Here is a 14,788-nt window from a genome sequence, read left to right as displayed (position 1 = left end):
AAGGTTTCCTCTCAGTCTTCTCCAGACTAACCAGGCCCAGCTCCCGTGGTCTCTCCTCCTGAAAGAGATGTTCCAGCCCCCAAATCATCCTTATGGCCTCCACTGGACCCTCTCCAGTAGCTCCTCTGGTGCTGAGGAGCCCAGAGCTGGACCCAGCTCCCCAGACAGACACAATTGTGAGGAAAGGCTGAGAGAACTGGGCCTGTTCAGCCTGGAGAGAAGCTTCAGGGTGACCTAATTGCGGCCTTCCAGTGCCTGAGGGGAACTTACAGCGATGATGGGGCAAGTTACAGGAGCATGCATTGACAGGGGGATGGGTTCAAACTGAAGGAGAGGAGGTTTAGATGGGATATTGGGAAGGAATTTCTCGCTGTGAGGGTGGTTAGGCCCTGGCACGGGCTGCCCAGAGAAACTGTGGCTGCCTCATCCCTGGGAGTGTCCAGGGCCAGGCTGGAGCAACTTGCTGCAGTGGAAGGTGTCCCTGCTTATGTAAGGGGTTTGGAACTGGATGATCTTTAAGGTCCCTTCCAACCCAAACCATTCCACGACTCCACGATGGTCCCTCGCGCGGACTCGGCTCCCCCCGCTCCCCCCGTCACATGGTCCCGTCCTCTTCCCGCCCCCCCCGCTCCCCCCGCCCGCATGGGCCGCTCTGGCCCCGCCCCCCACGCGCGCGCACTGTGCACGCGGCGCCGGCCGGCTCTCGGCGGCACGTAGCGCACGCACCCCAGCCCGCCTCTGGCGCGAGGCGCCGGCAGCCAATCGGAGCGCGGCGCGGGGCCGACCCGGCCAATGGGAGCGGCCGGGGGGCGGGCGCTGAGCGCGAGGGCGGCTATAGGCGGGCGGGCGCGCGGCCGCTCGCCCTCAGTCAGAGCCGGGGAGGCGAGATCGGCGGAGCTGCGCAGCGGGTTTGCCGGCACAGCGGTGAGTGCGCCGGCACCGCTCGGCCTCGGCGCCCCGCGGGCACCGGGGACGCGCTTCAGACTCCCCGCGTGGCAGCGGCGGAGTCCTGGCCGCCCCCGTGGGATGGGGCCGTGCCGCCGGGCTGTGCCGAGGCTCGGTGGTCCCTGAGGGGTGCAGGCCGCTGAGGGCGGTTCGCGCAGCACCAGTGGGGGTTGGGGGGTCTGGGCGGCCTGAACCCCGCCAACGTGTGGGACTAGAGGGCGAAATCAGGGGGGTGTGAGGGTCAAGGCGCGGGCAAAATCGGGGGAATATGATGGGTCATATGAGTCAAGGCGGGGACACAATCGGGGAGATATGGTAGGTCAAGGCTGGGCCAGACTTTGGGGGATATGTTGGGTCGAGGCATCCTCAAAGGCAGAGTTTAACCTCTCCCTCTTAGTCATTAACAATCGCGCTCGGATTGCCTGCGGTGATTCGGACTTTCCCCCTCTTTAGTGGATGTCCTTCAGCTGCCCGTCTCAAATATTTAACCTTTGCCGTCGGCGCTCCAATCCGTGCCTGAGGTCTCTTAGCGGGTGGTTGAGCGCTGGTTATCCCAAGGCAGCAGCGCGTGGATGTGCATCCCTGGATGTTGAGGTGTGCAGAAAGAATTGAAGAATTGCGTGTTAACCCTCTCGCCTCGTGCAGGGACTGCCGGAGAGGATCCTGGGCTTCCTCCTGTTCCGTTACTCGCCTGCTGAGTCACAGGGTAGGGCTGTGACTGTCTGAGCCTGGCAGGAAGTACTGAAGTTTGTCATCCAAACCCACGGGCTGAGGCAGTGCAGGTTCAGGCCTCCATCTTGTTAAACACCGAGAGAGAAAGTGGTTCTACACGTCTGCGATTTACTCCCTGCCGGGCATTGTTTAGAACCCGTAGTATCATGTTACAGAGATAGAGGTGAATTTAAACCCCGTGGAATGCAGAGCAGTAGGGTTGGAAGGTGCACATTTGCCCTTTTCAGGAGTGCTTTAGCAGTGGATTTGATGTGTTGAATCCAAAGGTCTAATGGGCAGTAAACTATATTCAGGGTGGTAATGGTATGAGAGTTGTGGTCATACAGGACATTTAAATGTCATGCAAAGCTAGTAAGTGGCAGTTCTGTAATAAGACTCTAGGGTAGTTCTTCCTTAAGACCAGACTTTAGTGTTGCTTTTTAAATCTCCATTCAGATGCTTGCAGTGCTCAGCTTGTAACCCTGTCTTGACTTTACAGATATGTGGCTGCAAAACAGCTCACAAGGACAGGCTTTGATGATAAAGTTGGCTGTAAATAAAATCTTTAGAAATAATTTTCAGTTGGAGTAGTCCCCACTGGTGTGAGAATACTGCATTTCCTGGGCAGAGCAGAGAATCAGATGGGGAATAAGTGGTGGTTTCTTGGACTTCAGGTGACAGTGGAGTGAGTACTCAGAGCTGGCAGAGGGTTGTGACTTAGCTTTGAGTAGGTGCTGACACGTGTGTTCCTGGGAAGGCCAGGAAAGCTGGTGTGTGTGGCTTCTCCCCTGCAGGCAGACAGTGACCTTGTCAGCAGATTATGCTACAGAAAAAGGTTTAAGGCAATGTGTGTGTTAAATACCACTGTGGTATTTGCGTGTTGGGCTGATTCCAGGGCTCAGGACAAAGGTCTGGAGCAGACAGTGCTGCTGGTGACCTCTCCTGCCTTCAGTCAGCATTTCCACAGTTAAACCTGTGCTCAGGCTGCCCCTCCTGTTCGAGATGAGTTGATTGAATTGATTGAGGCAGGATTCATAGTGCTGAGCTTGTGGGGAGCTAAACAGCTTCAGTTTTACCCTATAGCTCAGTGGGAGAACTGTTCCTTGAGCACGGGAGTGAGGGGGTTTGCAAAATGAGCAAGAAAAAAGTGTGAAGGATTTCTGGAGTGGTGCTGTGAAATGGCTCTTTGTGCAGGAAAGGGAGGGACTTCTGGAGAGGTCAAGGATGCTCAGTAGCTCAGACCTGGCAGACATTCCCAGTGGAAGCTCTTGGAGTGTGTATTCCTGAAGTGCCTCCTTTGTGGAGGTCAACAAACAGTTCTTGCATTGTGCTAAGACTTCCTGTGAGCTGGCTGTGCTTTCAAAGAATAAGGCACCTAAAGTTTTGTGACAGAGCCACAGCTCTCAAAATGAAAGTGCCAGCCTAATAAACTCTCTCTGGATAAATGGAGACTCTTGCTGGTAGCCATTGCTCAGTGCACCTGCAGAGAGATAAGTGTTAGTGTGGGTGGGACTGATAACTGGGGAGTTGCAGGGATTTATGTCTAGCTTGTGTGTTATTCACTGGTTGAAGCTCAGTAGTGGCAGTGTGAAGGTCAACTCCAAGTAAGTTGTGTTGCTTCCTAGATTAGTCATATCATCTGTCAGTGTGTGGGTCTGACTCTGAACAGGCACTTGGAAATGTTAGAGGTTATACAACATGCAGGGGCAGGACAGCTGGAAGGGACGTTTGAAAGCCAAGAGGACAAGGCAAATGGCTGCCTGTGTTTTTAACTTCAGGGGGAGGAATTTGCTGTGGAGGAAGGACTGAGTGTGTGAAGTGACTCCTCACACAGACTCAGAACAAACAGCAGCATTTCTAAGGTCGTGTTTTCTTAACTTTGCAGTAACTGTGGATTCATGACCATTTCTGTAAACAGAGTTGCCACCCACACTGGCTTGCCAAAAAGCCAGATTCCAGATAGTTCTGCTTCTGAGGCTGAGCTTTATTCTCTGCAGATGGGCTGGGTTTGGTGCCAGTGAGTGGCTTACAAGCATGTGTATGACTTGGTTTTTAAAATCTAGCCAAGCTTACGTAAGAGTTTTCTTATGTGTGTAGAAGTGAGAAGGGGGAAAAGGAAGTATTCAGAACAGTGTGGTGAATTTTCTTCCTTTTAAGAGGAAAAGTTAAAAGGAAAAACTCTTCCTGTAAATACTCAACAGGGTGTAACTATTAATGCAAGCCCTTAATTAGAGCTGTGGCTGTTTCTATTTCGACACAGGCTCTGTTTGGCTCTGAGCAGCTGCTGTGCATACTAAGAGCTGGTGCACTTCAGACTCGTTATCAAAAAGAACTCTAACTGGTAGCAGAGATTTCCTGTATTAGGATTGCTTGCCTGCTCTTATGTGGTGAGAGATCTCTCTCTGAAACCAGCCTTCTGGGTTTAGACTGTTCTTCCCATCTAAGTTGAGACTTCTCCCAACATTTGACTCTGAACTCCCACCAAGTTTAAGAAGTTTTCCTGCAGTGTGATGTTTTTGAACTGGTCTCGTGCCTGCAGGTATTATGACAGGATATAAAATTCAAGCTGATGCTTGCAGCAGTTGCTGCCTGCTTAGAGCAGTGCAAGGCCTGTGAGGTCCCTGGGCAGGGGGCCTGAGGGGGTTTCTGTGTCCCTGGCACCCCTGGGCTGTGTGGGAGAGGGCCTGGGACAGGCCTGGTGAGAGTTGGGTGGTGCTGGTTGTGCCTGTGGCCAGCTGAAGCTGCTAAAAGTCACACACAACCAGCCTCTGGGGAGCCCGAGGAGCTGGGGAGTGGCACTGGCAGGTTGTGGTGGGAAGGGTGTGGGATGGGGCTCTGCCTGCTCTGCTCACCTGCAGCTTAGGCTGCAACATGATGGTCACCCCAACTCAGTGGTGACTGTGCAGAGCCTACCCAGAGACCTGGGGACTCCTGGGAATTAGGAAGATGCCATATTTCAAAGGAATTACCACTTTATAACTGTGAGGACACTGTGACCTGACACCAGAAAGGCATGTCTGGTGTTGTTAATTAGAGATTCCTCCCTTCCCTGCTGAAGCTCCCATTTTCCATTCAGACAATTTCTCTAAGAAGTTTGCTGCCTACCAGGAGCTTGCATTCACATCATCTGCTCCTACTGTGCAGGGTCTCATGATACTGCAATGAGGTCACTTAAAAACATCAAAAGAGACTCTCCCTTGGATATAGGGAAGAGGCTTTTTAAATGATAAAGGTGATGGCACTGGCACAGGTTGCCCAGAGAAGCTGTGGCTGCCCCATCCCTGGAAGTTGGGGATGGTTGGACAGGGCTTGGAGCAACCTGGTCTGGTGGAAGGTGTCCCTGCCCATGGCAGGGGGTGGAACGAGATGATCAGAAGGAAACTTCCAACCCATTCCATGAGTAAAGCTAAAATCTTCTTCTTTTCAGGTATTAAAGATGTCCATCACCAAGATCCACGCCCGTGAAATCTTTGACTCTCGTGGGAATCCCACTGTTGAGGTAGACCTCTACACCAACAAAGGTGAGTCCTCAGCTGTGGGGGTTCATTCCTTTCTTGTATCTGATGGAACAAATGATCCCATTCTAGCCTTGCAATTGTGCTTACTTTTTCTTCCATACATAGAACTTGTTGAGACTGGCAGGAAAAACCTCTGCCTCATTCTCCTGGGATGAGTTTGCTGAGCTCAAGTTCCTGGCCTAGACAATGCAGGGCTTTTTGAAGTGTGCTGCTTCTTACAGTCTAAATTGTGCCAGTGCAGTTCCAAACCTGCCTTCCCCTGCCCCAAGCATAAACTGGGTAGCACTTGCAAACTAAAGTTAAGGCCTTTGTTCCTGTCCTCGAGCAGCTGCTGATGGTCCTGGTGGTCAGTGCTCCCCAAACTCTGGGTGACTGCACTTGGTCTGGCAGTCACTTGCTGTAATGAAAGTCTTCTGCTGCAGAGGTGAATTTTGAGTAATGGTTTCTTCTCTCTGTGAGAACTCAGGCGTGACTAAAGAACTTGTCTAATTGGGCCTTCACATATAACATCTTATATTTTTAATTATTGTAGGACTTTCCCTTGGTTTGTGAGTTGTTCATTCCACATCTGATAGGATCTGACAAAGGCATTGTGCAGACTCATACCAACGTGCTTTGGTGGAATGAGCAAACACAATGCCTTTAATACACTGACTAAAGAGCTGATCTTTCTGCCTCAAAGGATTAATGCAGTCATTTAATGAGACTGCCCCCACTAAGCTCTTTGATTTAGTGGGATAAGGGAAAGACTGGAGGCTGAAGCTGGCATCTTGAACCACAGGCAGAACAGACTCCAGTGTGCAGATTTGCTCCAAGTTCAGCATCCTTGGCTGGAGGAATGAGCTGTCTGGGTGGCTCTGCTGTTGTCAGAAGAGCTCAGAACTCACATTAACAAAATAGACCTCTTAATTGTCCCCTTTATGCCATATCTTAGAATTTAAGAGCTTGCCTGCCAGACTGAGCTCAAAAGTAGATCCAGTGAATAAAGCTGCCTTTTTGGAAAAAGAATGGATGGTTTTGTAACTTAAACACTTGAAATGCACAGTGGAAGAGAAGGAGTCAGTGTGAGGGAAACACTGATAAACTGGTGATGCTGTAAAGGAGCAGACAACCCTCTTAGAATCATTGTACACGTGAGCAGAGATGTGGTTTAGAGACTTCCTCTCCCATCTCCAGGGCTGGAAGTATGGGCAGGTTGGGATGGTTTATGGGTGTGGGATGTTTTGTGGGTTTGAACGTGCCAAGACATTTCATTTTTGTGTTGTGCACAGGTCTGTTCAGAGCTGCTGTTCCCAGTGGTGCCTCAACTGGAATCTATGAAGCTCTGGAGCTTCGTGACAATGACAAGACACGCTACCTGGGCAAAGGTAACCCTGAGTGTGGGTCCCCAGAGAGCCCTGGCAGAAGGGCTGTATCCCTGCAGGTGCTGCTGCTGCACTGTAGCAGAGGCCACCAGGGCTCCTGTGCTGCTGTCTGTGTTCTGTACAAGGCATGGCAAGTGAGCAGGGCCAGTGGAGATGGGCAGGGAGGGGACAGCTGTGGGTTGGGGCACAGGGAAAGCAGAGGCTGCTGGGCTGGTTCTCTGGGGATGATGTGCAGGGTGACTCTGCCTCCAGCAGTGCAGCTGCCTCATGCTGGAGGTCACTGTACCTGCACAGGTGGGTCTGTGGAGCTTGGACAGGCCAGGCAGGTGCCAGTGTCTCTGTACAGTGTGCCCAAATGTCCTCTGTTATGCTGCTCCCCTTGCCCTGTGTGTGTGTCAGAGTACAGAGTGCATCAGCAGGTGTCATGAGGACATCCACACTGCCTCCTCCAGAAGGCTTGGAGCCACTCACAAGGTCTTTCCATGGGCCAAATTCTCAAAGAACCCTTAAATCTCTCAGCTCTGTCACTGTAGACTCCTTAGATCCCTGCATGTTAAATCCTGAACCTGAGGTTTTATGCCAGCTGCTGTCCACAGCTAATGTGCAGCTCTGCACTGGTAATCCTGGAGGAGGCTTCTATTTCAGGGTGCACAGCAGTTAAAGCCACTCTCAATTCTGTCTGTCATTACAGGTAGCCAGGATACTTAGGTTTGTGTTAATGGTGTTAATATTTTACTTGTCTGGGGACTGACTGTGTGCTCTGAAAGGAAATTAAACACAGCAGTCACCAGGCTGGCTGGGGAACAAGTATGGGTGAGAATGAAAAGCTGCAAACAAGATGTCATTACCTAATACACATCCTAATTGTAGTTCTTATGACCATTCTGAGAGCTTGGACAGTCAGGGCTCCTTTCTAACTTGCTGCTCTAAAAGCATTGGTGATGCCTTCCAAGTATAAGCAATCATCCTGACTTTTGGCTGGGAGAGGGAATTAATTTCAGACTCTTTTGCCAGTCAGGTGAAAGGAAGCTGAAATATTTTTTTGCCTATTAAGAAAGAGCAATTAGAGTGGGTAACTACTGAATTAACTTGGAGAGCCTTGTCTTAGAAGATTCATGGTTGTTAATGCTTTTAATGCAGAATAAACTCCTGGATGACTGAATATCCCAAAAAGCTGAAGAGCTTATGCTGTTTACCCAGGGCACCACTTCTTGAGAAGAGTAAATGTGTACTTACCTCACTGTGCTAAATGTGTGTGTGCTTAGACCTGTTAAGTCTGATCCTACAGGCAGTTCTTAATGGCATCTAACTAGACAGTGGTTAACAGGCTGTGGCAGCTGAAGGGCTTTGTCAGCTGGGAGATAACAGGAGTTGTGAAAAAATAATCACCAAATGGGATGAGTTTCAGATAACTGGTAGGCCTTTTGTAATATAAATCTGCAGACTTAGACTATTTGGAAAAGCAATTAATGTGGTTTAGGGTGCAGTTAATTAGCATTCACTGTTCTGAACATGGGGGTTTTTGGAAATGTTTAAACACTGCACAGTAAAACATGTGCTAGGGTGATGCTTTAGCAAAGTTACAAAATGATAGCAGATGGTGAAATGCCTGAGCTGCTGCATACCTTAACTTCTGGGGAAACCTTTTCCTTTCCCCCTTCTCATAGATTCTATGAGTAGCCCATCCTAAAACCTTCTGTAAATGCTGTCGTTCAGCCACTTGAGGTTTGGGTCCAAAGTGCTGTTGGCAGAATTATGGAGACCTGGGTGGAAAACTGAAATACAGCCTTGCACAATTTCCTTTGCTCTTTGAACCTTTTGTTTCTGGTCCACTGCTCAGTGTCAGGCTCTTGCTGGCTGGTGGGTCTCTTCAGCTGTGTGTGTCCTTTCTCTTGCATGCCTGTGGGGTTGGCTGTGAGTCTTCCTGTCCCTCTTGATTCTGTTGTCCTGTTTGGCTTCTGTCAGGTGTCTCCAGAGCTGTTAAGTATGTTAACGAGTTCCTGGGGACAGCCCTGTGCACACAGGTAATGGATGTGCTTTCAGTGCAGCCCTGTCACTTGGCTGAGCTCTGCAGTGCATGGCCTTGCAGACTAACCCTGCACAGGCATTCCTGGCAGTGTGTCCTTCAGTCGAGGTGACCTCCCTGTGAGCTCAGGTTGGATTGGGGCTGGAGTAGCATGAGGTGGTATTCCTGAGATGTTACTGCTCCTGAGATCCCTACTAACACCTGCATAACCTGTGTGGTTGACCAGTGTCTGATCTGCTTGTTCCTTCCAGGTGTCTCAAAAGCTGTTGAGCACGTCAATAAAACGATTGCACCTGCACTGGTTAGCAAGGTAGGAGCAATCTGCCTTTCCCTAACCTCACCTAAAGCCAGGCAGTGTGGCCAAACCACCCCTCAGGGTGGTTGGAGGAACTGTGTGACATGGGGGGTGTTAGTGGATTGGGGTGCATGTGAACAAACTGACTACAGCAATTGTTTTACTTAATTTACTTAATGAATGCATATCTAATACATGATCAAACCATCTCTGGCAGCCTGGTGGTGCAGTGTGTAGGAACACAAGCACCTGGGAGCTGCAGTGGTGTGCTTTACACTTGAGTGGCTGAATGATGAGGAGAGGCTGGGTTTCAGCCAAACTGGGTAATTTGGAAGGGAATCTGAGGGATCTAGAAAAGTCTGCTTGTGTGAGATTCCTGAGTTCTTTGTGGGCTCCAAGCCCTGCTTACAAAGGATGGTGCAAAACTAGGTAATGTGTGAAGTGATTGCACATCCAGCTTGCCTGTCAGCCTTGGTCTGCTGCAAGAGGCCAGAGGTTCTGCTGTGTGATGATGGCGAGTTTTGGTGCCTGCCCAGGGGTGTGGATGCAGTGGGGGGTCGGTGAGAGTTTGTGGATGTGTGTTTGGTGTCAAACAGTGGTTTTTGCTTGCTTCTCTCTGCAGAATGTCAGCGTTGTGGAGCAAGAAAAGATTGACAAACTGATGCTGGAAATGGATGGGACTGAGAATAAATGTAAGTGTTGTCCCGAGGGGGTGCAAAGGTTAAGAAGGGTTTATAGAATTCTAACTTACTTTATCAGAAATGGGTAGTGTGTGGCATGTGCTGTGCACTGCCATAATTAAAACTGTGGGGCTGGCATTGCTGAGTGTCTTTATAAAGACATTTCCATCAACAATTCCTTCTCTTTCAGCCAAATTTGGTGCCAATGCCATCTTGGGTGTATCTCTGGCTGTGTGCAAAGCTGGTGCTGCTGAGAAGGGTGTCCCCTTGTACCGTCACATCGCTGACCTTGCTGGAAACGCAGAAGTCATTCTCCCAGTTCCTGTGAGTCTCTTGGTGGGGCTGAAGCCTTGGTCTGACCAGGTGCCTCATGGGCATAAATGCTGTTATCAAGTTCCCCTGAAACGTTCTAACTTGGCTTTTTTTGGTTGCTCCAAGGCTTTCAACGTGATCAACGGTGGCTCCCACGCCGGCAATAAGCTGGCCATGCAGGAGTTCATGATCCTCCCCGTGGGTGCCGAGAGCTTCAAGGAGGCCATGCGCATCGGGGCAGAGGTCTACCACAACCTCAAGAACGTCATCAAGGAGAAGTATGGCAAGGATGCCACCAACGTGGGGGATGAGGGTGGCTTTGCCCCCAACATCCTGGAAAACAAAGAAGGTAAGAATGAGCTAAATGCAGGAGGAGCTGTAACTGAAAGCTGGGGAATTAAGACCGTGCCTGCCCAATATCAATGGAAAGCAGGATCAACAGGTTCAAAGGTGTAGGACTTGCTGCTGTTTCTTGGCTCTGCTTCTTAGCCTGACAGACATCCCGAGATGCTCTACTGATGTGGTCAGGTGTTCCCTTGGACATCAGCTTATGCAGCTTGACAGGGTGGCTTTAACCTCAGTGCCTCATTAGTTCCATTCCCATGGCAGCTTAAGGGAATCTTGTGTCCTTCCAGCTGAAAAGTGATGTGGAAACATCTGTGCACTGCAGGTCTCCCAGAACCAGTAGTCAAAGATCACTGGAGTTGTTTTTCTGCTGACAGGGGAGGAAAACAGTTTATACTCTGCCTGGTCATGTGTGGGAGTGCACAAAGGCTTGCCTGGGAAGTTGAGGCAGTTGCTGCTTCCATGGCCAAACAGTTCTGTTCAGGAACCTGTGGGAGAGGCAGTTTGTCTGTGAGAAGTGAAATACCTGTTCCTACAAAAACTGTGCCAGAGGAGCTGTTTTTCTGCCTCTCACAGAAATGGAGCTGCTAATAAGGCAGTAGAATACTACAACTCTTAAGTTGCTTGTTACTTTACACCTGTTAGTTATGTTGTTGTTCAGGGTGACTTCTAAACTGCACTGCCTTTTCTGACACTGAAGATACTGAGGCAGCACCAGGAATGGGGCCATTTCTGAGTCCCTGTCACATGCAGCTTTGCTGGGTCTGTGCCCTCACAGACCTCAGTGAGGATGACCTTGAATGACCGTTACAGCCCGAGGAATTTCTGTTGCTGGCAGCTGCTTTTGCAGTCTGTGCTACATTAGCATCTTACAAAACCCAACCAAGCCCACAAAAAACCCAAACCAACAAGAAATAAAACCACTTGATCTAAGCTTCCTACTGCAGATAGCCTGGCTGATCCCAGCTGCTTCACTCAGGGGTAATGGGGAGAGTTTTACTGGTTGGATCATACTGAGTTCCCTGGCTTGGGCTCTGCCAAACAGTAGCACAGTGGGCAGTATCCAGAGACTTTTTCCTGAGTGATTCTGTCCCCTCTTCTGCAAATAAATGTGCAAGTGGAGAACAGGTAGATGCCAAGAGGGGTGCCCTGTGCAGAGGCAGGCTGTATCCCCTTTCCTGTCAGGGTTTGGATGCTCACTGCTTCCGTGGGCAGCACTTGATGTGGAGCTAAAAGGGATTAGAGTGCAGCCAGTGCTTCCTGCCCACATGCATAAAGCTGAAGGAGGATGTGGTATCACCTAGCATTAAGCTTTCTGGGCTGACATGTAGTCCTGCCTGAAGAGATTAGGAATCCCATAATGGTGTCTCGAGGGTATTACAAGCTAAAAGCAGTATTAGAGTAATATCTTGTTCCAGTCAGTTCAGAAGTGGGAGAGTTTAAGAACCTTTTCTGTGCAGCCTTTGGGCTTTCCAAAGTGGGTAATGGAGATTCTTTGCCAAGTGAACGTGCTGCTGTTGGGAAATGAGCAGCTTTTGGGTTAGGATGTTTGGCAGGAGCTCAGAGATCCCTGCCTGTGTTCCAGCCCTGGAGCTGCTGAAGACGGCGATCGCCAAGGCCGGGTACACCGACAAGGTGGTCATTGGCATGGACGTGGCTGCCTCAGAGTTCTACCGGGATGGGAAGTATGACCTGGACTTCAAATCCCCTGATGACCCCAGCAGATACATCACTCCTGACCAGCTGGCTGACCTGTACAAGGGCTTTGTCAAGGGCTACCCTGGTGAGTTCTTCATTAACAAGAAGCACGGTAGTGGTGGGTAGGGGTTGATTGCTGAAAGAAAGAGCTGCTGTGCAGCCTCTCTTATAGGAGGGATTGAGAGCTCCTCCCTTGAGCAGCCTCTTAGGGGTCTTAGGAATGTTCTTCAAAGTGGGTAGTGCTTGGCTGCAGCACTTTGGTACCACTGCATTCAAACAAGACCTTTCAGGCTGGCGTTGTCTAAAAGCTGCTGGTGTCCCTCTGCAGTGGTGTCCATTGAAGACCCGTTTGACCAGGATGACTGGGCTGCCTGGAAGAAGTTCACTGGCAGTGCTGGCATCCAGGTGGTTGGTGATGATCTGACTGTGACCAATCCAAAGCGCATTGCCAAGGCTGTGGAGGAGAAAGCCTGCAACTGCCTCCTGCTCAAGGTCAACCAGATCGGCTCCGTGACAGAGTCCCTGCAAGCGTAAGTTCTCCCCCCTTGGCCAGGCCAGGCATGGGGGTTGTTTTAACTGAGGGAGGTGAACATACAGACCAGATCCAGGGGAACAGAAATCTGTTGGTGGAGCATCTGTGAAGGGAGAACAATTATTAACTGAGAGAGGATATTGCAAGTAAACTTGTACCTTCATAGTGTTGGTGTCATGGGGCACACGGAACAACCCCACAGGGTCTGAGCACAACCTCACAGGGTCTGAGGGTGAAAGCAGCTCTCAGTCACCGCCTTGTCACATGATCCTGACCTGTCCCAAAGGGTGGTTCTGTCCTGCCAAAGCCAGGAATGCTGCCACCTGGCACTGACACTAGAGCAAAGGCTGCTGGCCACATGGGCACGGTGTGAACCTAATGAGGTCTTTATCTCTTCCAGCTGCAAGCTGGCCCAGTCCAACGGCTGGGGTGTGATGGTGAGTCACCGCTCTGGAGAGACAGAAGATACCTTCATTGCTGACCTGGTAGTGGGTCTCTGCACTGGTCAGGTTGGTGTCTACCTGTTGCAGTTTGGCTTTTTTGCTTGATGAGCTAATTTGGTGGTGAAGCCAAGGCCATGCTGCACTGCAGCTGGGGGCTGCTCTGCCTTCAGGTGTGCTGTGCCTGTACACAGGGAGCCGATTTGACTCACAGGAGTGTGACAGGAAAATTGTTATCTTCTGCAAACTCACCTTTAACCACCAATTTAAAACACCTTTGTCAGCTCCAGTGGGTGTACTGGGATTTCCTGATCCTGAGGCTGATAGCAAATGAATAATCTTTATTGCTCCCAAACCTCTTGTGTTTGAGTGTTTAGATATTGAGCCTGATGCTCAAATAAAGCTTATCACTAAATTATTATTACATAATTATGCTTGTTTCTCTGAATAGTTTTGTGTTGGCCCCTCTGGCCTGGTTTCTGCTGTAGTTCTTCACTAACTTTGTGATTTCCCTTTCAGATCAAAACTGGTGCCCCTTGCCGATCCGAGCGTTTAGCCAAGTACAACCAGCTGCTGAGGTGAGCCTTGGGAAAGGGGAACAGGGCTGAGCCTGGCATAGAATGAATGCTCCAGTAATGCTTTGGGGGGCACAGCTTGGTCTTCTGCCTCTCAGAAACACCCTGCAGCTGAAGGACATAAAGTGACCCTGGCAGAGGTGCTTTTGGGCCGGTGCTTTGTAGGGGTGGCTGAAGGCTGAGCTGGATGGGTGAGGTCCTTAACAGACACACTGAAGGGAACATCACATAAAGCATCCTGTGATCCTGGATGTGAGATTGTCCTTCTCTCTGCATGGGGCAGTTCCCCTGGGCAAGCATTTAAAATGTTTGGGTTGAGTTCTGCCAGATGGGGGGCACTGACCCGACGGGGCAGTTCTTTGACTGGTGGGAACTGGTTTGTCACTGGCAGTGCCTTCAGCACCACGTAGGTTGAGGGTTTCAGTGTAAGGCCAGTGGCTGTGCTGGTGCAGGAGCTCTGTGCTGTCTGCTGACCCCCAGTGCTCTCTTGCCTCCCCCCAGAATTGAGGAGGAGCTTGGCAGCAAGGCCCGCTTTGCTGGGAGGAACTTCAGGAACCCTCGTGTCAACTAAGTGTGGATCAGTCGACCCCTGTTCTGGCTTTGAGCACCAGTCATTTACTTAGATCACAGTTACCTGTACTAGAAAGTTAAGGGCAGCTGAAGGAAAAGACCAGTCTGCAGGTCCTCTTCCCCCCTAGATGATCCCTTCACCCAGTGTTTTCACCAACTCTGATGTGTTAATTGTAATGCTCTACTGCTTCTGTAGAACAGTCCTCGAGGGTGTTCTGTGTATTTAACACCCTCAGGGATCCTGACATTGTGGTTCTGGGCATCAACACTTTAGTTCCTTTCTCTGCCTGTCAATGTTTGGAGCTGTGTGATTTGCAGTGCAGCAAGAGGTACCTGCAGACAGAGTTAGTAGTGTTTTTACATGTGATAAATAAAAGCATCAAACAACCCAACAACGTGTGGTTTTGAGTTATTTGGAGGAGATGGGGGGCAGGGATACCCACCTCTGCATCATGGAATTATGGAATGGTTTGGGTTGGAAGGGACCTTAAAGCCCATCTTGTTCCACCCCCTGCCATGGGCAGGGACACCTTCCACTAGCCCTGTCCAACCTGGCCTTGGACACTCCCAGGGATGGGGCAGCCACAGCTTCTCTGTGCCAGGGCCTCCCCACCCTCCCATCACATCCTGGTTTAAAGCTGTGCTGGAAGGAGGGAGAGATGAACTGTTCTGTGCCAGGGGCTGGGCTGTTGCTTTGTGACAAGGTGACAACTAGCTCAGGGGAGGTGCCTGTACCAAGCTGGCCTTCAAGGATCTGTTCAGTCACTGGGAAGGGAG

The 14,788-nt window shown here is 50.4% G+C and overlaps 1 protein-coding gene across 3 annotated transcripts; it reads left to right on the top strand.

Annotated features, from left to right (window-relative positions):
• The first annotated feature begins 793 nt into the window (after positions 1-793).
• On the top strand, positions 794-14,406 carry ENO1 (enolase 1). 3 transcript variants are annotated; one of them, XM_064678494.1, is made up of 13 exons: positions 866-924; positions 1,399-1,539; positions 5,084-5,177; positions 6,446-6,541; positions 8,816-8,874; positions 9,482-9,551; positions 9,730-9,863; positions 9,978-10,200; positions 11,782-11,979; positions 12,223-12,424; positions 12,827-12,935; positions 13,386-13,444; positions 13,943-14,406. In XM_064678494.1, exons 2-13 carry the CDS (start codon positions 1,402-1,404, stop codon positions 14,010-14,012), a joined length of 1,452 nt encoding a protein of 483 aa, XP_064534564.1. In that variant the 5' UTR covers positions 866-924; positions 1,399-1,401; the 3' UTR covers positions 14,013-14,406. The 3 variants fall into 3 exon arrangements, with proteins under 3 accessions (XP_064534566.1, XP_064534564.1, XP_064534565.1); XM_064678496.1 differs by lacking the exon at positions 1,399-1,539 and having other exon boundaries at positions 794-924; XM_064678495.1 differs by lacking the exons at positions 866-924; positions 1,399-1,539; positions 8,816-8,874 and adding an exon at positions 8,504-8,562.
• Positions 14,407-14,788: the final 382 nt, after the last annotated feature.

This window comes from Pseudopipra pipra, chromosome 22 (assembly GCF_036250125.1).
Source record: "Pseudopipra pipra isolate bDixPip1 chromosome 22, bDixPip1.hap1, whole genome shotgun sequence".
In the NCBI taxonomy this organism is placed as follows: Eukaryota; Metazoa; Chordata; class Aves; order Passeriformes; family Pipridae; genus Pseudopipra; species Pseudopipra pipra.
This window is presented reverse-complemented; position numbering and strand designations above follow the sequence as displayed.

What these genes read in the sequence shown, in the direction of transcription:
- ENO1 (XM_064678494.1), top strand. Translation starts at nt 1,402, where the DNA reads ATGTCCTTCAGCTGCCCGTCTCAAATATTTAACCTTTGCCGTCGGCGC. An exon ending in GACACGCTACCTGGGCAAAG is followed by an intron (nt 6,542 to 8,815) that starts GTAACCCTGAGT and finishes TGTTCCTTCCAG; the next exon opens with GTGTCTCAAAAGCTGTTGAG. An exon ending in GGATGGGACTGAGAATAAAT is followed by an intron (nt 9,552 to 9,729) that starts GTAAGTGTTGTC and finishes CTTCTCTTTCAG; the next exon opens with CCAAATTTGGTGCCAATGCC.